The sequence below is a fragment of the Gobio gobio genome (assembly GCF_949357685.1).
Source record: "Gobio gobio genome assembly, chromosome: 17".
Lineage (NCBI taxonomy): Eukaryota > Metazoa > Chordata > Actinopteri > Cypriniformes > Gobionidae > Gobio > Gobio gobio.
Window position 1 is genome coordinate 23,638,324 of NC_137110.1, and position 22,534 is coordinate 23,660,857.

The 22,534-nt window shown below is 37.3% G+C and overlaps 1 protein-coding gene across 3 annotated transcripts in view; it reads right to left on the minus strand.

The window, feature by feature from the left end:
* The window catches only part of lpp (LIM domain containing preferred translocation partner in lipoma), a 239,944-nt gene that overhangs the window by 99,197 nt on the left and 118,213 nt on the right, over window positions 1–22,534 (minus strand). For all 3 annotated transcript variants that reach the window (XM_079841468.1, XM_079841470.1, XM_079841469.1), the window contains one exon: window positions 18,733–18,855. In XM_079841468.1, the coding sequence (XP_079697594.1) occupies window positions 18,733–18,855 (123 nt within the window). The remainder of the gene's footprint in view (window positions 1–18,732; window positions 18,856–22,534) is intronic.

Genomic DNA, 22,534 nt, shown 5'->3' on the forward strand with positions numbered 1-22,534 from the left:
GCGGTAATTTGAAATGGGTATCGTCCTCTTTAGCAGGAGACGGACAACAGGATTATGTCTCAGAGTGGCAACTAAGCTGACAATAGCTTTAAGCAGCCGCACACCTCCTCCTTTCTATTTACAGGAGAGATAAGAGGAAATTGGGGGAACGAAAGGATGAAAGGCAGGCGACGACTGTTTTTCTATGACCTTCTGCACGTTTGGAATAGCATGCTGTCTGCAGAGCACAGAATGCGGAGGTACATTTAAACATGGTTAATTGATGCATAACATGTCCATAAATTATATTTATCAAGATTTTAGGGGAAATTTAGATGAATGTTTAAAGAGAAAATGTATGTCTTTAAGCAATTTAAAGCTGATAATTGGTTAGCGGTAAATTCCCTTGCCACATACCATGAACAACTGTAATATATCTAACGGGACATATCATATAATTTTATCGCTTTTGGAAGTGAAAAGTCATCTTATAATTCACAGTGAAAAACCATAATAGACATTCCCAGAATTCCATGTGTGACACGTTTATGATCGCAATTCTTAGTTTTTCTTTCTTATCAGTTATAATGTTGTTAAATTAATGTTTATTGAATTATTTTAGTGTCATGCACTGGAAAAAAACATAAAAACGGAAAATGTACTGGTCATTTTCTGCCAGGACATTATCCAGTAATTTTAGGGAAATTTCTGTTAACCCTAAAACACAATGCAATGCGTCATTCAAAAGAGAAGCAAAACACCTGTAAAAAATGAATACGGAAAATTCCTTCATATTTATACAATACATTTACAGACTTTTTTTTACAGTGTTTAATCCGTAAAACTGTAAATGTTTCTACCGTATTTTTTATGATGAAGTTCTGGCAACCACAGCTGCCTTATTTATTTATTTTTTCCGTAAATTTCACAGTTTTTTTTTAGGCCATCTGTATACTAGTGTACTTCTAAAAGTTTAACCAAACCTAAAAATAAATAAACAATAAAATAAATACACATTTAAATTGACAGCTTTTCTTATCTAAGAAAACAGATCAAAACTGATGACTCATCATGCACTACACAGATTTTTGTCCAATCAAATGCTATCTAGAATGAGAATGTCCCTTCCCCTAATACAACCTGAAACTGACAAATCATGTAACAAATCATGGTTTAGGGCTGTGACAGAACTAAAACCTATTGTACGTTTACAACAAGACCATCCAGAAGTATTTTGCTTGGACTACTTATTAAATTCTGAAGTGCCACAATTGTGCAGAGCATGTGACATGGATTACGCAAATCCTTTTTTAACGGCAAGCTGTCTCCCAGTAATTGAGTCATATGACACCTTCCAAAAGGGCCAATCACATGTATTGCTCTCGAGACCAGCATTTACAATAAATAACATAAAAAAATGTATGTCAATGTTCAAGAGAACCAATACATGCTGTCTTGGGCAGGTAACATGCCCTCCGCCTGACCCCGTGGGGCCGCAACACCCACACAGACATGTATAAAAGGAGCCGTATTTGGACCGTGAGTATACTTCAGCTTGAGCAGAGTGAAGTCAGCCGAGAGGCTCCTCTCACAGAGGCGGCAGGAAAGGCAGCAAGAAACAGAGCAGTGACAAACGACAAGTCATGATTTTACAGTCTCCGATCCAGTCCGTCAGCTCATGCCGCCTGGTAAACGAAGAGTCTTGACAGAGGTTTATGAGCAAGAGACAAAGAAAAGACAGTGATGGGAAAAGATTTAATTGAATGGAGAGCTAGGAGTGGGCCGAAGTGTCAGCACTTTAATTGTTGTTACAGAGTGCTAGTGATGTAACTCGCTCTATAAACACAATATAGGGACTAGAACAGAGTGGACGCTCACCAGAGACTAATGCGGCTGAAAAGAAAAGCGTTCAGCATTGATGTAAGCACTCTCGATGATGTCAAATGTAGATGCGAAGTAATTGTGAGCACCACGGTGTATATTGTTAATATCCCAAAAGACTGTGCCAACCACAAAAAAAGCTCTTTGTAGGAAATCATAGATTTCTGATCCTCTACATGAGCCCACGAGCCTGTGAACTGATTCTTTAACTCTTTAGCACAATTAGAAAGAGACCACTAAAAAAGACCAATAAAATGTTGAACATCTTCCACACCTAGATGCTTTAATTTAAAGGACGAATGGAGTTACTTTCTGAACAGGTTTCATTTAAATTAAGCAAAAGTTAATGGCTCAACCAACCTTGGATTCTTCTTCATGGCTTGAGAATGTTGAATTAAAACATGACAAACCAGTAAACAGAATTATTACATGTTCATACACCTGAAGATCACCTTAAATACAGTAAACGCACACTGATGTACACTGTGTTTATAAGTTTGGGATCAGTGTGATTTATTTTTTATAAAAGAAATTAATACTTTTAATCTGCAAGCACACATTCAATTGATCAAAGGTAAAGTAAAGACTAATGAGACAAATAAATCCTATTCTATTGAACTTTCTATTTATCAAAGAATCTTGAAAAAAAAGTATTTCACAATTGATAATACTAAGAAATGTTACTTGAGCATCAAATCAGCAGATTATAATGATTTCTGAAGGATCATGTGACACTGAAGACTGGAATAATAGCCGTTGAAAATTCAGCTTTGCCATCACAGGAATAAAATTAATTTAGAAATATATTAAAATAATTCAAATTATTAAAAATTTATATCAATATATTTAAATTGTAATAATATTTCGCAATATTACAGACTTGACTGTATTTTTTTATCAAATAAATGCAGCCTTGGTAAGCATAAGACTCACATAAAGACAAATAGTTCCAAACACAAAATATGAGATTTTGAAGAACTGTATTTGTCCATACAATGGAAGCCAATGGGGTCCAAAACAACATTGGACCCCTTAGCCATGATCCCATCGTCAGGTGTGCTCTCTCTTTCTGAGTGTGCTTGTGTAAATGTGGCCCCTAGAGCGCCCGTGTGGAATGATACATGGACAGCAGCAGCTGAGGAAGCACTCAACTTGTGCTAAACTGTGTGGAAGACTTCAATAATGCAGGGGTATGAGGCTCACATGACTTGAGATGGTTCCTTCAGGCCTAATGTCTTCCTCTCTGACAAAAATGTGTAAACAAACAAAGTGTCATGGATGGAAACATAGAGAATTTTTTTGTGTCTGAGACTACTCATCACTTCAGATCCTTTTAGCAAAGTGCTAACTTGGGATTGGGATCTAGGGACCTAGCGATCTGTCTATGAGTGAATCTCCTTTTTTATTTCCCCAAAAATATAAGTGGGAAAATTTTAACTAAAATATTGATTTCTGGTGTAAGAATATTGATCTAATATTGTGTGGTGAAATATCATATTAACATTTTTCACTAAGGTTCAATTTGTTAATATTAGTTAATGCATTAGGTACAGTATCAGGCACTAACAGGTTTTTGTTTTTTCTTTTACAATTTTATAGCATTTATTAATCTAGGTTCATGGTCATTTATAAATGTTCTATTCATTCAAATATATTAAGTAAATACAGTAATATTGTGAAATAACATTTTTACAATTTAAAATAATTTTAAAATGTAGTTTATTTCTGTGGTGATTTTAGCAGCCGTTACTCTAGTATTCAGTGCCACATCATTCTTCAGAGATCATTCTGATAGGCTGATTTGGCGGTCAAGAATATTCTTATTAATATTTTAAATGTTGAAAACAATTGTGCTGCTTAACATTTTTGAGGAAACAATTTGACTTTTTTTCCCCCAGGATTGCTGCAATGAATATAAAGTAAACTATTAATTTAGAACAGAAATGTTTTGTAACAATATAAATGTATTTACTGTCAATTTGAATCCTTGCAGAAAAAAAGTTCCTCCACACCAAACTTGCTCATCCATGTCTTTATGGACCTTGCTTTGTGCACAGGTGTGCAGTCATGTTGGAACAGGAAGGGGCCATCCCCAAACTGTTCCCACAAATTTGGGAGCATGAAATTGTCCAAAATGTCTTTCACTGGAACTAACGGGCAAAGCCCAACCCCTAAAAATCAACCTCACACCCTAATCGCCCCTACACCAAACTTTATATTTGGCACAATGCAGTCAGGCAAGTACCGTTCTCCTGGAAACCGCCAAACCCAGACTTGTCCATCGGATTGCCAGACAGAGAAGCGTGATTCGTCACTCCAGACAACATGTCTCCACTGCTCTAGAGTCCAGTGGCGGCATGCTTTACCCCACTGCAACGCTTTGCATTGCACTTGGTGATGTAAAGCTTGAATGCAACTGCTCTGCTGTTGGAGATCTGTAGCTATTGTCTCTGCAGAAAGTTGCAGACTTCTGCACACTGTGCGCCTCAGCATGCCCTGACCCCGCTCTGTGATTTTACATGGCCTACCACTTCGTGGCTGAGTTGCTTTTGTTCCCAATTGCTTCCACTTTGTTATAACACCACTAACAGATGACGTGGAATATTTAGTAGTGAGGAAATTTCACAAATGGACTTATTGCACAGGTGGCCACCTATCACGGTACCACGCTTGAATTCACTGAGCTCCCGAGAGCGACCTATTCTTTCACAAATGTCTGTAGAAGCAGTCTGCATGCCTAGGTGCTTGATTTTATACACCTTTGGCCATGGAAGTTATTGGAACACCTGAATTCAATGATTTTGGAGTGGTGTCCCAATACTTTTGGCAATATAGTGTATCTCTGTGTGGAAACTCTGTGCAAAAACTTTATCTCTGTCATTCTTAGGGTCAACATTACCAAGCAGAGTTCAGCACTGCATGAGTCAACAAACACATGCAGCCAGTGCTAAAACAAACTGTTATATCCTCACATGGGTCCTGTGCCGCATATACAGTACTCCTCATTCCACAGGCCCAATATGACAAGCAGCGGAAACACCAATATCATGTACTCATGAACTCTCACATTCTCTCTCAAACAAAGAGGAAGAGTGAAGACAACAGTGTTGGAAAACACAGCAAATTTTGATGGTTGTGGAAGGAAAAGCATCAATATTTTATTGTGAATACTGTACCCTAGCTGCTCCCCAAGTGCAGATCAAACAGACTGGCCCATAAAAGCTCTTCAACTTTCAGATAATTTTAAAGCCTCTTTATGGACACGGTGATACTTAAATGATGCTGTAAATGGCAGATCAGGGGTGGCACTGAGGTCACAACAGAAGGAAATGACAATGACAGAGGAAACCAAAGTGATTGAAAAGGATGATGACTGATGAAATGTCTGACATTAGAATAAAAACAGCTTGTTTAATGAAAATAAGTGCCAAGACTCTTAGATAAAGCCTGTTCAGACAAAAACTAATGCTGTCAAACACAATTTAACACATACAAAGTTAATCAAATATGTGTAACTTTTTTAACAAATCAATTCCAATTGACATTGTGACTGTTTCATGGAATTCAAAGTTCTAAATATCAACTGACAACCATACTAAAATTAGCCCTCTGTTATTGTGTTCTGTACAGTTCTCTTTAAATGTCTTCTTTTCGCTTCATATTAATTTATTTCTATGCTATATTTGTGGTTTAACACACACACACACACACACACACACGTTGGGTTTTCAGGTTTTATGGAGACTTTCCGACTCAAATGGTTAGTTCCCCCAAAAATGAAAATTCTGTCATGAATAACTCGCCCTCCTGTCGTTCCAAACCCATAAGAATTTTGTTCATCTTCGGAACACAAATGAAGATCTTTTTGATTAAATCGGAGAGCTTTCAGTACCTCTATTGACAGCTACAAAGACACCACTTTGACAATTCAAAAAGTCCCATTAATTATTTTTATACTGTACAAACTGTACAATTTTCATTTTTTAGGTGAACTATCCCTTTAAATCCTTAAAAAATAGATCTGAAATACATTGAGACAGAAACATGCATCAATGAGCATGGCACGAATGAAGAGTAAAGAGAATTTACACATAAGCGTGGATCTTATGCTATAGTTGGATATTTTAATGTTACAAAAGACTGTCACATAATGAAACAAGTCTCTGTAAGCTTACACTCTGATAAAGTTCAGCATCCCGTACATTTGTGCGACTATGCATTCATGTTTAATTAAATGGACAACTGTTGCAACTTCATTTTCAGCCTTAGTGGCTTCATTTGATTATATTTTTATGCTTGTAAGAGAGGTTAGGGCAGTCTTTTATGCTTTGGTTTTTCAAAATGAGCCCAACCATCACTGTTTCACTGTTGATTCCAAGAGAGATACTTACTCTTAAATGAATGCTGCATGTGCGTTCAACCAAAGGCCAAATTTGGGAAGGAAATTTCTCAACAAGCATGAAAAAAACTTGAATTTGCATGCCTATATTTTGTATGCATGCACACAATTGTATAATAACCCAAAAGAGTAACAGGTCAAAGAGCTAAACTAAAATGTAGGCCACACACACACAAAGGCGCAGATATTTTGTCATTGTCCTCCCGATCGCAGAAGTTACCGAAGACACCTGATTGGATGATGACAGAGTCCATTGATCATCCCTTTGCAACCGTAGTAATTCAGGCTCAGTTTGACACTACTCTTTTTCAATTAATCTCATTTGCTTGGACAGTTCCTTAGCTGTAAGGTTGGGAAGTGTTACAGACCTGAAACATCTTAAACAGGAACCAGCTAAATCTAGAAGCTCTTACAAAACACATTTTTTACGTTTACTAGTTTGTTTAATCAGAGAATTTCCCTACCTATTCTGGGACAGTAACAATACATGCATTAAATGCAAGGTCAGGGTTTTTAAAAGGTCTTCTGTAAAATAGGGATGGGGGGAAGTTGCTGACTTGCTTATTTAAGCTTGGTTAAGCCATATTTGAAGGTAATGTTTCATAGCATTTGGAGAAAGAAAAAATAAATCTGTGACATCTAAACATTTCAAATGAATTCTAGCATTTGTTGCGCATATAATACTTACATAAAATACTGACACTATTACATACCTCAGGTCACTAGAGACCCTATATACTTTTTGCAAAAAAAATTTCAATCTTTTATAATTTGTTTTCTTGTGGTCCCACTTTATTAGGAGGCCTTAACTACAATGTACTTACATCAAAATATAAGTACACATTTTTGTGTTCATATTGTATTGCAACACACTTTTGCCAGGGCTCGACATTAAAGGTCCCATGGCATGAAATTTTCATTTTATGAGGTTTTTCAACATTAATATGAGTTCCCCTAGCCTGAATATTGTCCCCAAGTGGATAGAAATGTTGATCGGTGTAAACCCGAGTTCTGACTGTCTTTCTCTGCCTTTGAGAAAATGACAGGCGAGACGAGCCAATCCTGAAGTCTCCTGGTTTGACGTCCAAGCAGGAACGGTTACCTCCCTTTCCCCCGCCCAGAGAATCTTGCACGCCCATGCAAACGCTCGAGAGATCATTGCTTGTGAACGAGTGAATGCTGGCAGTTTCTCAGTGTTTGGATGTACAAATGAAAACAGAAGTCTTTTTTCAGTTCCTTCTGATCTGTGATCAGTGATTTCTGATGTGTAGCTAATTATTTATTATTCGTGCACACGCTGCGGCTTCTCTCTCTCCCGACAGAACGGTGTTTTCGTGTTTTCTATCTTGTGAGTCAGTGTTTTTGTACGTCCTCGTCGCGTCTATCGGTTCTAAAATGTGCATACAGTCATGAGTTTCTGCTCAACATCGGCAGAGTAACATCTTTAGAGATAAACCTTACACACGCCGAGGCTCGGGCTGCACTGGCCGGTGGCCTTCAACATCCCCGACCCCCAGTACTGCATCTGGCCCACAGCGGAGGCACCAAACGCGGCGTGAGATTAAGCAGAAGGGGGGTAAGCGTGAGCATATCCGGGCTAGCCAGCCTAGCCCCACAATAAACTGGATTACATTCGATTACTGCTGTTGTGTCTTTGTTTGCGCTGTGTACTCAACGCGCGTCACTGACGTTTTTATTTTATTTTAAAAATAATGCTATTATCAACACTTACTTTTAACTCGTTCATCTCGACAGCTGTAATGGTACTTTGCATGTGTTACAAAGTTGGTAATAATGATGCAGACTCGGTGTGACTGGGACTCGTGTTTATTCAGAACTCTCAGATACAAACACAATAAACTCGCGCTGACTGACAGCGCTCTCATAACTCAGTAGTTACTATAAATAACTTTGTTAGCAATCGCTGAGCTCCGTCTCTGGTACATTAGTGATGTCCGGTTCGCGAACGATCTTTCTTTTGAACCAGTTCTTTTTAGTGAACCGAATCAGTTCACCAAATCGGACTGAATCGTTCTAAACGGTTCGCTTCTCCAGTCAGCGCTGATCCATAATTTACTAAAGTTACTAACTTTCTGACATGAGTGACAGTCCCTCCGACTAGAAATAGACTAATAACCTGAAGTATATGCTGTAACTACAACAGTTCAGACATGCTGAGAACTGATGTGAAGTGAACTCAGGTCCATCCGTCTCTCTGGCAGCAGCTCGTGCCTGCTCGTGCCTCGTAGACCTCGTTAAACCACGCCCCCCTCCGCTCATTTAAAATGCAAAGATGTCAGCCAATCACAACAGTGGGCGTTTTTACTGAAGTCTCACAGCAGACACGCCTCTTGAAGCAGGGCATTCAGCCACAGGGCAAACAGCAGTATAGAAAAAATGCCTTTTATTTCTAAATTATGACATTTTATGATGTAAAAGTCATACTAACAATATAAGTACACCTCAGGAAACATTATAAAATAATAGAAAAATGCCATGCCATGGGACCTTTAACGCTTGTCCGGGACCAAGCCTGTAGTGCTCCTGTCAGAAATGTAAGCTTCCGCGCCTCGATCGCCCCCCGGTGGCCGGTCCCAGTATAGCTCCTAAACCCCGCCTCTCCATGTATTTGAATGGAGAGCGAGACACACTAAACAATTAAATTACACTTCAAATAATTGTTTCCTAAAGATGGTTTCTGTCATTTTAGGCAGTTTTTATTACGATAATTTCATTTCAAGTGTTCGTTTTTTAAATAAGTTTAGTTTTAGTGAGTTATTTGATGCTATAAAAACGGGGGGTGTGACGTCATGATTGACAGCTGAGATTGACGGCTTCTCTGAGTGAAGTTGTCACTGAGGCACTAACTGACTTTTTTCGGGATTTTTGGGAGGAGATTGGAGCTTAAGCTTTAATTTCTACATTCCCATAACTGTTTATTTCACACCAACATAATTCATTATTCTGCATCTGCAAGAGTGTGGGCGGGCTTTTGATAATCGCGCCTCTACTTCCTGTTCTCTACTGCGCAACTCCGGTCCCGAGATCGCTACTGCGCAGACTCGGTCCCAAGATGTCAGCGCCGTGAGCGGGCCTATGAAAGCTTCAACTATGGTCAACAGAAGTCAATGAAGTCGCGTCGTCCATATTTTTTTACGTTCTATGTCCGGGACAAGTGGATTTTTTGAAGGGGCAAGTGAAAAATAATTTTACTTGCCCGACGGACAAGTATCCTGGTTAAAACGTCAAAACAAAAAATAACTAGGGAATCACCAAAGTGCAATAATGATTCTGCATTCAGTGTAAGTGGAGATCGATAGTGGATAATAATATAAAACGAACTGACGTTAATAAGGTCGTCCTGTTGAGGCTCGCGCAGCGAAAACAAATGAGCACTGCTCATAAAGAGAAACTCAGTTAACATACACAGTTAAAATTGTGTAGTTTTAATATTTATAACATATGATACAGTTAAGCAACATCACACTAACAAGAGTGTTGTTTTCCTGAAAACCATCACGACTGAAAATGACACTGATTTCATTCGCCAGTTCCATAAACAATTTATTAACATCAAGTCACTTACATTTTAGATGCAATTGGACTGTTTTTGTTCTATTTCAGCTGCAAAAATAGTTCCAAACAAATATGACAGCAGAACCGTAAGCGAACCGTACTGAATGATTCAGCGTTTTAATGAATCGGACCTGTTCATAAACGACCGCCTAATTCTTGAATGAATCAGCCGTTTCACTGAATCGACTCAATGACTCGCTCATTAAGACGGTCACCTGCTGCCACCTACTGGTGGTTTAGTTTCATCTTTGCAACATTTCTTATTTGTATATTCAAAAATATTTAAAATAATCTCATAACATTATTTAATGCAGTTGTAATTTTTCAGGTAAATGATTTAATTTGATTGGTAACAGCCTATAGTGTCTTATTCTAATTTAATTTATAGATCAAATTTAAGAATATAACAGGGAAGCTGAAGCATATCCTATATTTAATAAGATTATGGAAAAATGCCCTTTATAAAAAGGTAAAAATATCACAAATATGCAGATTTAAATATGTCAAAGCTGATTGAACACTGGTGAGAATATTGCTTCAGAATAGATTATATTTACAAAAAAAATCCGGACAAGCTAATTTTTTACAAGTGAATGACAGATTTACTTGTCCGAAGGACAAGCGTGTGAACAGGCTTAATGTCGAGCCCTGCTTTTGCTGATATTCAGGTGGGATTCAGGTAAAGTTAGGGACAAGTGTGGATGTATGGGTAAGTTCAAGGGTAGGGTTAGGTGTAAGGGAACTGTCAACAGTGTAATTAAAAATGTAATTACACGCAGCTATTTTTTAAATGTAAGTACAATGTAAAACATGTATGTACACAATAAGTGCATTGTATCAAATGACCAATTTAAATGTTAGTACACAGTAGTTAAGACCACCTAATATAAAGTGGGTCCCTATATATACATACATATATATACAGGGAGTGCAGAATTATTAGGCACGTTGATTTTCTGATCATATTTTTTTTCCAGGCACATTTGACCAATTCCAAACCACAGTAATCCTAATAACTACTATTTTCACCCGTAATTCTTCACCTTAATTTTTAATTCTTTTGCAGTTAACAGGTGTCTTTTCTTCACCACCTGTTTTTGTCAGATCCTGCTGACCCAACGAGCATTTCACTGTCCAATGGTCATGCCTTAACTGCAATGTCTAGTATTGCATTAGTATTGCATCCTTCTCATGGGCATTTAATACTTTTTGACTTTTCAGTCTGAGTTAAATCTCTTTTTGGCTCAATTTATCTGTAAAAGAAAACATGCCTAATAATTCTGCACACATATATATATATATATATATATATTGTTTATAAATAATAGATTGAAGAATACCAAGAAGGCAGACATCTAACTTGATGTATGAATGAGGGGGAAGGTAGTAAATGATGTTCCGGGTTGCTAACAACCCATTTAAGGGTTAAATATAACACATAATCTGCATATGTGGCAGACACAAAATTGTGGGGCGAATTTGTATTACTTTCATACAGTTTTTCCCAAGATACATTAAAATAACCTTTTCCATAATGTAGAGTCATAATGTAGAGTGAAGAGCCATAATGTAGAGCTGTTTCTCTTGTAAAGAAATTGCTATTGTAAAACGAGATGTCCTCCCTAGAGGACAATTAATTACATTCTCATAAAGAGTATTTCTGATTCAACGCTGTGGGTGTGAAAGGGGAAACGTCTATGCTAATCTATGCCAAACCTCAGAACTGCCTCTTGGATGGATCCTACTGTGTGTGTTTGTGTATGCAAGTCTGTTTGCTGGGACGGGGTATGGCTGGAGAGATGAATGATGGAAGCATATGGGGTTTATATAATGATCACATTTAATTTTATCTTGCTACACCCACAGAGCACCAACTAAAGCAAAGATAACTGTTTTGATAGGTTGGAAAGCATCAGGTTGTGTCAAATCAGCAAAACAAATTCAGCTGCCATTTCACACAGAGGACTCAATAAAGACCCTTTACTACAGGTTTCAACGCACACAGGGATACAGTCCCCTTCCTTAACGCTCAAAGCAGGGACAAGGGGAAGAGCACTTCTATTGATTTCTAAGAGAAGGCTCTATGATTTGGGAGCACTGTGAACTGAGGACGCTGTTACTCTCTATTTGTACAAGTGGAAGATTACAGACAGAGAAGCTATGCCAGTGGCCTTAGTTATAAAACCTAGCACAATAAACAAGCCCAGAGTAACAAATAATTCATACAAGATAAACACAGGGGAAAATAAAGGCCTGGTAGATCAGCTGGATAAAAAGGTTAAATCAAGTTAATCAGCTATATCACAATGAGTGAGTATGAGTGTGTGAGAGAGTGTGAGAGAGTGTGTGAGTGTGTGAGTGTGTGAGTGTGTGAGTGAGTGAGTGAGTGAGTGAGTGAGTGAGTGAGTGAGTGAGTGTGTGTGTGTGTGTGTGTGTGTGTGTGTGTGTGTGTGTGTGTGTGTGTGTGTGTGTGTGTGTGTGTGTGTGTGTGTGTGTGTGTGTGTGTGTGTGTGTGTGTGTGTGTGTGTGTGTGTGTTAGGTATAAAATATCCCCACAAGATAGAAATACCAGAAATGTTTGATATTTTGGGGAAAATGTTTGGTCCCAATGACAAAAACAGATTATAAATCATAATAAAGGATGTTCTTTTTGAAAATGTAAACATGCAAGTTTTCTGTGATTTATGGGTAGGTTTAGGGGATATAATATACAGTTTGTACAGTATAAAAATCATTATGTCTATGGAAAGTCCCCATAAAACATGGAACCCAACAAAATTTACAACAAAACAAAAATAATTCCCATTTATTTACCGTAATAAAGCATATTTATACCTAGATATGTCTAAATACATGTATTTTTCTGTAAATTGTGAGTTCGCTAGTCAAAACAATTAACACACTATCATGTTTTAATTATTTCACCACATTGTTTTCATATTACATAAAACAGAATAAATCAAATTGTGAGTTTGCTTCAGTCAAAACAATTTTATTTCATGCTTCATGGTTATTTATATTATAATATTATAATATATATAAAATATTAATTTAAAATTTTTACTTCAGCAGTGTCTGATTTGATCAGATATGGTACTTGAAAAAAGCATTGAATTCAAGCATTCTGGGAAATTTCTTCAATTATGTTTTGTATATTAAACTGTATATCATATAATTCAAACTGTATATTGTGTATGATAACCTGTTCAATGGAAATTCATAGTGAAACATTTTTTTTATCTTTTCCAAGGAGAGATAAATTATTCATAGTATAAACATTTTGAGACACCACATGTTCTATTTAATTACACTATTAATTTAAAGAGAAATATTTCTACAATAACAGTAAATCCACCATCTCTTGATGTGCCACAAGTCTGGGAAATCCCAAAATCATATACTCCACACTCTGGTGGACAAACGCTGTCATAAATGAGCAGACAGATATCAGAGCAACTGATGCTGATCCTGAGATTTAACCCCGATCCCAGAAACTACTCAGGCTGTTTTCTCTCTAACACTGTGTTTTCTCTGCCTGTATAAATTTTTCAAGTCTACTGACAAAAGCTTTCAGACTCCTTTCTGTTACTTGTAGCTCTCACAAAGTACTTTTACAAAGATCTGCACTTAGACTATATTTTATTTAGGAAAAACTTACCTGCCACTTCAAAAGTGTGCAGGTGCATGACCTTTAAAAAAGCACGCCTGTCAGTGTGTGTAGACGTTTGCATGCTTTAAATGTGAGCGTGCATATTTCTCAGTGTGTGTGTATGTCCATGTTTGCAGTACTTATTACCAAACCAGCCTCACTTTGCTGAGAGCAACATTAATGTTTCCTCAGCATACTGTACCACTGGCCTCTGCGTTTGCCGGCACTGAGGTCAAAGCCTATAAAAACAGAGCTTTTGGCTCAGACACTGATATGTGACCTCTTGACCCCTCATCAGTCTGTTTCCCTTAGGAAATTCTGCAGCGTTGCTCCATCACGACTATGTGTCTTAGGAAACATGTCTATGTCTCAGATTGACAGATAAGTGATAAGTGTACTTCTTCACTATATGTAAAAGACAGTATATCAAATGAATAGGATGTCTGAACACTAAGTATTCATGAAGCAGTAGCCGAACAATAGCCTGACAGCATCTCTGCTATCCAATGAGAGTACTGGAACCGAGGAACTGTCAAACTGGCAACGCTAAACATAAAATTTAAAAAAAGGTGTAAGCGCCATAGGTACCAGTTCAGTTCCTGAGTGAATTAGTATTGATTTGGCCACACCCCACTAGGGATGGGCCTTTTAGCCAATTTCTCATTTCGATCATTGATAGGTCTCAAAAAACGAGTACTCGGGGGTGGGCCGTGTGTGGGGGGCGGGGCATGTCCGTCATGGAGATAATGCAAATATTTTAAGACTGTTATGAAAATTAATGTTGACGAATGCAAACATGACATGAAAACATGAACATATGACTAGAAATATGTCCATGTTTGAGCCCTTGCCCCTGTAATCATGAAAGTGCCCTTTTCGATCGTACCGCAGTGCACCTCACCACGATCGGAACGTGATTTCTATTATCTACCGGAGGCAGGGCTGTAACGATTTGACCAAAAATAAAAACCTCGATTAATTGAACATTTTACCTCGATTACGATTAATGAACGATTATTTTTCTTTTCTTTTTTTCTTTTTTTTTTGCCCTCATAAGGTTTTTGAGTAAGTTCACTGATAAGGTTTGTACCGTAAATATTTTCTACTATTAAAGGTGGAGTTTTTTTTCTAATGAAAAAGTGCATTTCTTTGTGAACTTAGGAAACGGTTCACTTTCAGCAGTTATTGTCTATTGGATTCTGCTTGTTGTACATCAGATACAGATAAATTAGCACAGTAGGCCTACATTACATTTATTTGAATGCATTAATGAGAGAGTGATGGTGTTTGTGAATTACTCATACCGTCTCTATTCATTATGAAGCTGTGGTTTGTACTTCAAAGGTATTAAAATGCATGCCTATAACGGTTGAGTTTCTAAGCTACTTTAGTGACTTTACTTTAGTCACAGGACGGCGTTTCTGCGCTCCTCTCTGCGCGCGATCTTCACGTGATGTGCAAGCTTCTGTCTGAGTGTTCGTTTGTCACAATATATCAGGCATTAGTTCAACATAATACACATCTGATGGTCTAAACTCGCTTTAATGTTCAAACTGGCAGGGCTTAAAACACATACAAATGACAGCTTTGTGAGGACGCAGGTGAAACAGGTCTGCCTTCAGGGCGCGCGTGTTGTCAGTGACGCGACACGGCTCGGCTCTCTGTGTCACAGAAAAAAGCTGAGCACTGAACGGATAAGTTTTCCGTATTGTTGTTTTTGAATAGTGCACAATCGCTTTAAATCTTGAAACTGGCAAGCCTTTAAACGCATGTACTTGACAAACTTTATGAGCACGAAAGTGAAAGCAATCTGGCTTCGGGGCTTGCGCGCGCCGACTGTGTGTGTGTGTGTGTGTGTGCGCGCGCATGTCAGCGCGTAGGCTATAAGAACAGCAATTAACTGACCTGTATAAACTGTGTAAAACATGCAGTTACTATAGTGATTCTGGGCATCTATAAACAAAGATAACCGCTCCTGCATCTCTGTGTGCCTTGAAAAACTGCACTTGATGTGACTGACGGGGCGGAGTCACGTGAAAACCGAAATAACCGACATGGGAAAAATAGGTCGGTTAGAGGTTCTGAATGTCGGTTTCGATTATTTTTCGATTAATCGTACAGCCCTAACTGGAGGCGATTTCAACCGAAATGGAAAGCTCACATTTTGAATGCGCTCTTCCCTTAGTAACAACGCTGATACACGCGCAACTACAGCACAGAGAATTTACAAAATTCTATTACATTATTATAATGCTATGTATATGACAGATTGGCACTGCACATCTTGCACTTAAAGGATTAGTTCACTTGTAAATAAACTTTTGCTGATAATTTAGTCACCCCCATGTCATCCAAGATGTCCATGTCTTTCTTTCTGCAGTTGAAAAGAAATTAAGGTTTTGGATGAAAACAGTCCAGGGTTTTTCTCCATATAATGGACTTCAGTGGGCTGCAAACGGTTCAAGGTCCAAATGACAGTTTCAGTGCAGCTTCAAAGGGCTTTAAACGATACCAGACGATGAATAAGGGTCTTATCTAGCGAAACGATCAGTTTCGGCGAGAAACCGAGCAGTATTTATGCTATTTTTTTACCTCTTAACAGAGGAACGCGATCGTCTCTGAGCTCCGCCATTACTTCCGGAGAGTGAGGTCAAATTAGATCGTGGTCATAGATGTATACGTAGATGCCTCATTAGCGACTACATGGATCAGTAGAATGAGGCATCTACTATCGATATATCTATAACCACGATCGAATTTGACCTTACACCCCGGAAGTGATGGCGGAGCTCAGAGACGATCGCCTTCCTCTGTTAAGAGGTAAAATAATAGCATAAATACTGCTCGGTTTCTCGCAGAAACTGGTTGTTTCGCTAGATAAGTCCCTTCTTCATCGTCTGGTGTCGTTTGGTATCGTTTAAAGCCCTTTGAAGCTGCACTGAAACTGTCATTTGGACCTTGAACCGTTTGCAGCCCATTGAAGTCCATTATATGGAGGAAACCCCTGGAATGTTTTCATCCAAAACCTTAATTTCTTTTCGACTGCAGAAAGAAAGACATGCACATCTTGGATGACATGGGGGTGAGTAAATTATCAGCAAAAGTTTATTTAAAAGTGAACTAATCCTTTAACTGTATTTCATGATCAAAGTGATTCCAGGCATCACTGCAGTGCGCGCTTTCAAATCCAGTTTCACTCTATTTCGCCGGTCTGGAGGCGTACTGTCTAACGCTAACCAATCAGACCTCAGGTACCGCCCAACATGTTGTAATAACCAATAAAAAAAAATAGACATATTTTTTAAAGTCAGGGCGATCATCGTTTTCATGATCGATCGTTGCCGTCACGTTCGAGTACTCAAGCACTCGAGTACTCTTGCCCAACCCACAGGAAGTTGAATTAGAATTTCAAATGGAATTACATGAAGATGAATTTACAGAATTGCAATTCAAAGAAATAAACAAAACAAAAAAGATTTTTTTTCTATCTATATATATTTTTTTCTCTAGTTAAAAGTTGCACTGATGTGAATTTGATAATTTGATTTTTAATTAATTTTAATGATATATTCTTACATTTAAATTCAAATTGCAATTCTGCATCCTGTTTGCTACCTCAATCCAAATTCAGTTTAAATTCAAGAATTGGCATTCTCAGTTCGATTCTGAATGCTGCACAACCCTGAGAAGTACCAAAAAGGTTGCTCCCTGTAGCTAAATTTAGTGGTTTAACAACACCCGAGTAAATCACTTTCATGGTTGCTATTAACACAAAATGTGAACATGGCAGGTGTAGTGCGTCCATTAATATATTTACATGCTGCATACCTACAGAGCATACTTAATCAGTGAAAAGTTCTGCAGCTCAAATTCAGGTCATATTACTACAAGAATTCAGACGCACACCCAGTATATAATCCTCTCCATGCAAGATATCAACAAATGGACAATGGAACAGACATTAGCCATCAAAGTATCGCAAACACTTACAGATCTCCATTCAAGCTTAAGTTTTCTAGTTTCATTTTTTGCAGTGTTGTGTTTGTGCAGACTTTATGCTCAATAATAATTTTAAAAGAGTGCCTCTCGAGGACTCTAGAGATCAGCAAATGGAATAGACCGACCCCAGAGAAGAAAAGAGAAATATAGACCGCTTGCCAAAAGCAGGGTGTTTCTAGTTCAGAGACAGCACTCTCCATTATTAAGCTTTGGCCATGTAATAAAGCGAGCTCTATCTGTGGTGCTGTTTGCCAACAGGAGGGACTTGTGGTTGCTCCAAATGCGACAGCATTGACTCCGAATGCACTGGCCTACATTCATTGTGTGTTGAACTATTTAGTAAAGTGCCCTAGGGCTCAACTTGAGTGTCTGCTCTTAACTTCATTTGATATCTATTAATGATATGGGTCATTATAATTTTAGACTATAACACTTTCCAAAAATGAGAAATGACTGGTACACTTACACGTTTTGATTTGCTTTTCATCTGTCTCGATCTGCAACCTAAATTGGTTCATCGTTTTTGTGTGTGATAACAGGTTCCCAGCATGTTTTTTTTTTTTCTTTTTAAGAAGGGCCTCCGCATTCAAATCAATTCACTGCGGGACTGAAATAAAAGCTAATAAATAAGATAGAGATAAAAAATAAGTACAAGATTTTGAGTTCTTTTTCACAGGCACAAGTCTGCAATTTCCACAGAATTATAGATGACACTGAATGGATGACATTCTGTATTTCTCCAAAGACCTCACTCATACACCAAGTCTGAATATTCGTAGTGAATCTTCATTGCATGAAGGAATGTGCTGTAAAACACATTCAATTATAATTATAATCTGATATTTAAACTTATAGTTTTGGTCCTCAAATTGTATTGGCCTGCAAGATGCATTGTTTCAGTAGGAGACAAGGAGTCATTGAATCCACTCAAAAGATTTGTTCAAATACACTGATTTGTTCAAGAACAATGGTTGATTCTTTTTTGGTTTCGTTTGGAAATAATTTTCATTGAAGGATGAGAGTAGGATGGCAATATTGTGTTTAAAATTTTAGCTACTCAATATTAACTTTATGTTTACAAAGCAGGTGTATAGATTATTGATGTTATATCATAATCAAATGCAACAATTTCTATATCTATGAAGATGTTATGTCTTTAAAATGGGTTTCACATCATACTGTATATATGTTCAGGTAATGTGTTTGGAGGAGGTTTGAAGGCGATTGGTAATGTTTGTAATGACGGTACCTGTGGCGTGCGTGGTTTGTATGGTGAGCTGCTCTCTAGGTCGGCAAGGATGCTGGTCAGGGAGTCGATCTCAGCATCCAGACTGGAACGTCTCTCTTCTATAGTTTTCCCAGGTCCTTTTATCTGAAACACACAGACACACTAACCTGTAATGAAATGAGGTCTTTTAGAAAGAGGGTTGCTCTAAATGAGCTAACCCGCACATGCTAAAATGAAAGAAAAATAAATAAATATTATACACAAAGAGAGGCAATTTAATGCTCAAATACAGCACATATTTCACTGTGGGCTACTATTACAAAATACCTTAAGCATTAGAGCAATTGGTAATGTTTTCACTTTTTTGTCTTTGTGTTTTGTCTTTACATGTTCATTAAAATTAATCGTGGCCTCAGACAATTGGCTGAAAGTGAATAACTGTAACAATAAGACATGATTGTCTAGGAGAAACTCTTTAGGAGAAAATCTTAATGATGTGAAAGAAAAAAACAAACAACAAGTAACGCTTTGTTGGTGAGACAGCTCATCTCATATTAATTGAATCACCCTTTAGCTCTCTCTCCCTCTCTCCCTCTCTCGCTGTCCGCTTTATCTGTTTTCACTCTACTTGAAAGTTTCACTGTCTCCCAAACTGACAATAACAAAGCCTCACTCTCGCAAAGTTTTATTCACACTCCGGGTACAGGTTTCTTTTTAAGATGTTTACACTGAGGTAGCACGGCACATCCATAAATAAATATCCCACCTCACTTAATCTAAATATTGGGTCTCATTTGATTCATGTGTCGTGCTGAGTGTTCTCACCAAGTCTCAAGGTAAGCACACAATATCTTCTGTATGAGAATACAGATCATTGCATTATAAATTATACAAAGCATAAAAATCTAGTGAACTTAAGTATTCAAGAAAGAAATACAATTTTCATTTAGAGGCTCCAAAATAAAGCTGGACCAAGTTTCCTGACCCCTATCACTATAGATATCTTAATCATTATTTTAAAAAAAGTAACAAATTCTAGTATATATATATATATATATATATATATATATATATATATATATATATTCACAAAAATGGTGCTATGTGGCACTAAAAGTGGTTCTTGGCTCGTAATCATAGCTGTTTAGCACCATATATTAAAAGGTTCTGTATATGGTAGCGGTGCTATATAGCACCTCAGCCATCCCAAGAACCGCTGAAGAACAACTGAAGCACCAAGATTTGGTGCTATACAGCACTTAAACCACTTTTAGTGCCGTAGAGCACCATTTTTTTAGAGTGTATATGCACATACAAATATACACACTACCGGTCAAAAGTTTGAGAACAGTACGATTTTTTAATGTTTTTAAAGAAGTATCTTCTGCTCACCAAGGCTACACTTATTTGATCCAAAATACAGCAAAAACAGTATTATTGTGATATATTTTTGATAATATCTATTTGAATATATTTTAAAATGCAATTTATTTCTGTGATTCAAAGCTGAATTTTCAGCATCACTACTCCAGTCTTAGTCTTATGATCCTTCAGAAATCATTCTAATATGCCGATTTGCTGCTCAAGAAACATGTATTATTATCATCAATGTTGAAAACAGTTGTGTACAGTTTTTTTTTCAGGATTATTTATTGAATAGAAAGTTCAAAAGAACAGCATTTATCTGAAATATAAAGCTTTTGCAACATTATAAATGTCTATACTGTCACTTTATCAATTTATTGCATCCTTGCTGAATAAATGTATTAATTTCTTTAAGTTCTTTCCCCAAAAAAATAAAAATAATTCTTACCGACCCAAAACTTTTGAACGGTAGTACAATGTTACAAAAGCTTTCTATTTCAGACAAATAGTGTTCTTTTGAACTTTCTATTCATCAAAGAATCCTAAAAAAGGTTTTACACATCTGCTTTCAACATTGATAATAATCATAAATGTTTCTTGAGCAGCAAATCATCATATTAGAATGATTTCTGAAGGATCACGTGACACTGAAGACTGGTGTAGTGATGCTCAAAATTCAGCTTTGCATCATAGGAATAAATTACATTTAAAATATATTCAAATAGAAAATACATACATATATAGATAGATACATACAACATACATATATAGATAGATACATACAACATACATACAGTGTATATATATATATATATATATATATATATATATATATACACAGTATATATATACAGTGTGTGTATATATATATATATATATATGTGTGTGTGTGTGTGTGTGTGTGTGTGTGTGTGTGTGTGTGTGTGTGTGTGTGTGTTTTCTATTTTCTATATTCTGTCTAAACTGCATTTGTAATATTAATTTTAATTCCAAAAAATGTTATGTACATTTATTCAGTGTACTTTGTATTTGTTCAGTGTGGCACAACTGTTTAGCAAACTGGCAAATTACTCTGACAGTGGTTTGTAATACACTGTAATGCAAGGCAAACTAAGGTCTTCCTAACTCTTCTTAAGCAAAAACTGTATATATAACAATTGACTTTAAAGTCTAAGTCTTGGATGAGCAATACATCTGAAATCACTGAATCCTGTCCTTTCTGTTGGCGAGGGAGCAAAGAACAAAATTATCAAAGGCATTTGAGGAATGGCAGCCATGTGACCAAAAAAAAAAAAGGTGTGAGGGGCAGACTTTGACAGGCATTCTCACTCCTCATCAAAGGGGGCACAACAACCTTCTCCCCTCTCGGCTGAAGGACACTGATATCTATTCTTGTCCTCTGTGGCTTCTTCTTTCTTTTCCCTCATCTTTACATGACACTAGATAAATAAAGGCCCTTTATGTGAACTGACATAGTTTTTTGTGAGTGAGCACTCAACAATGTGGCCAAGAGATAAATTGTGGTTTTGAAATGGGAAACTTTTAATAAAATAAAAAATAAAAATAATAATAATAATTTGTGCATACAGAATGAAGGGGACAGCCCCAGTATGTTTTTGATGAGTAAATAGAAATATAAATAAACTGCCCCTTTTGTCAATACTAGAGAAATGTGGAGCAGAAAATATTAATTATTAATTAAATGGTAAAAAATAAGGGAGGAGAGGAGAGGAGAGGAGAGGAGAGGAGAGGAGAGGAGAGGAGAGGAGAGGAGAGGAGAGGAGAGGAGAGGAGAGGAGAGGAGAGGAGAGGAGAGGACTGCCTGAGGCACTGAGCTCATAGGCCAGGATCAGTGACTGACTCTTACTCAAACTTATCTGTTTGGATTACCTGTCACAACCTATTACAAAGCTAACATGGCTCTACTTGGAGCTGAGCAGGCCCTAAAAAGCTTCCCAAACAATCAGGGGAAAGGGCAAACAGAGATTTGCATCATTAATGCCAAGGTCCTGAACTAAGATGAACTTATTGCACCTGCTGTTTGCGTTGTTTAGGACTAGATTCACTAAATAAATTATGCAAAGCAGGTAACGGCACAAACGTGGATCCAATGCTGAATGCTATTGGCTCAATTCCTGATCTTCCAGGCTCGTTCTGAATTCTAGGTAGCAATCTCACAAATTTTACTTGGACTATACAAAACCTGAACTGGCTTATAAAAGCATGTGTCATATGAGGAATAACTGCTGCCATGATCGACAGAAAATGTGCACAAACATCCCCTAAATTAGCTTACAGTAATAGCCAAAAAATATGGCAGCAGTTAAATGTAAATACAGTAAATAGTACACATGCACATTTCAGCACATGCGCAAATGTGTTGTGAATAAATGTAGAACCGTTTCAGAACAGTTTAGGTAAATGAGATAAATACACAGCGAGTTCCATATGATTATGC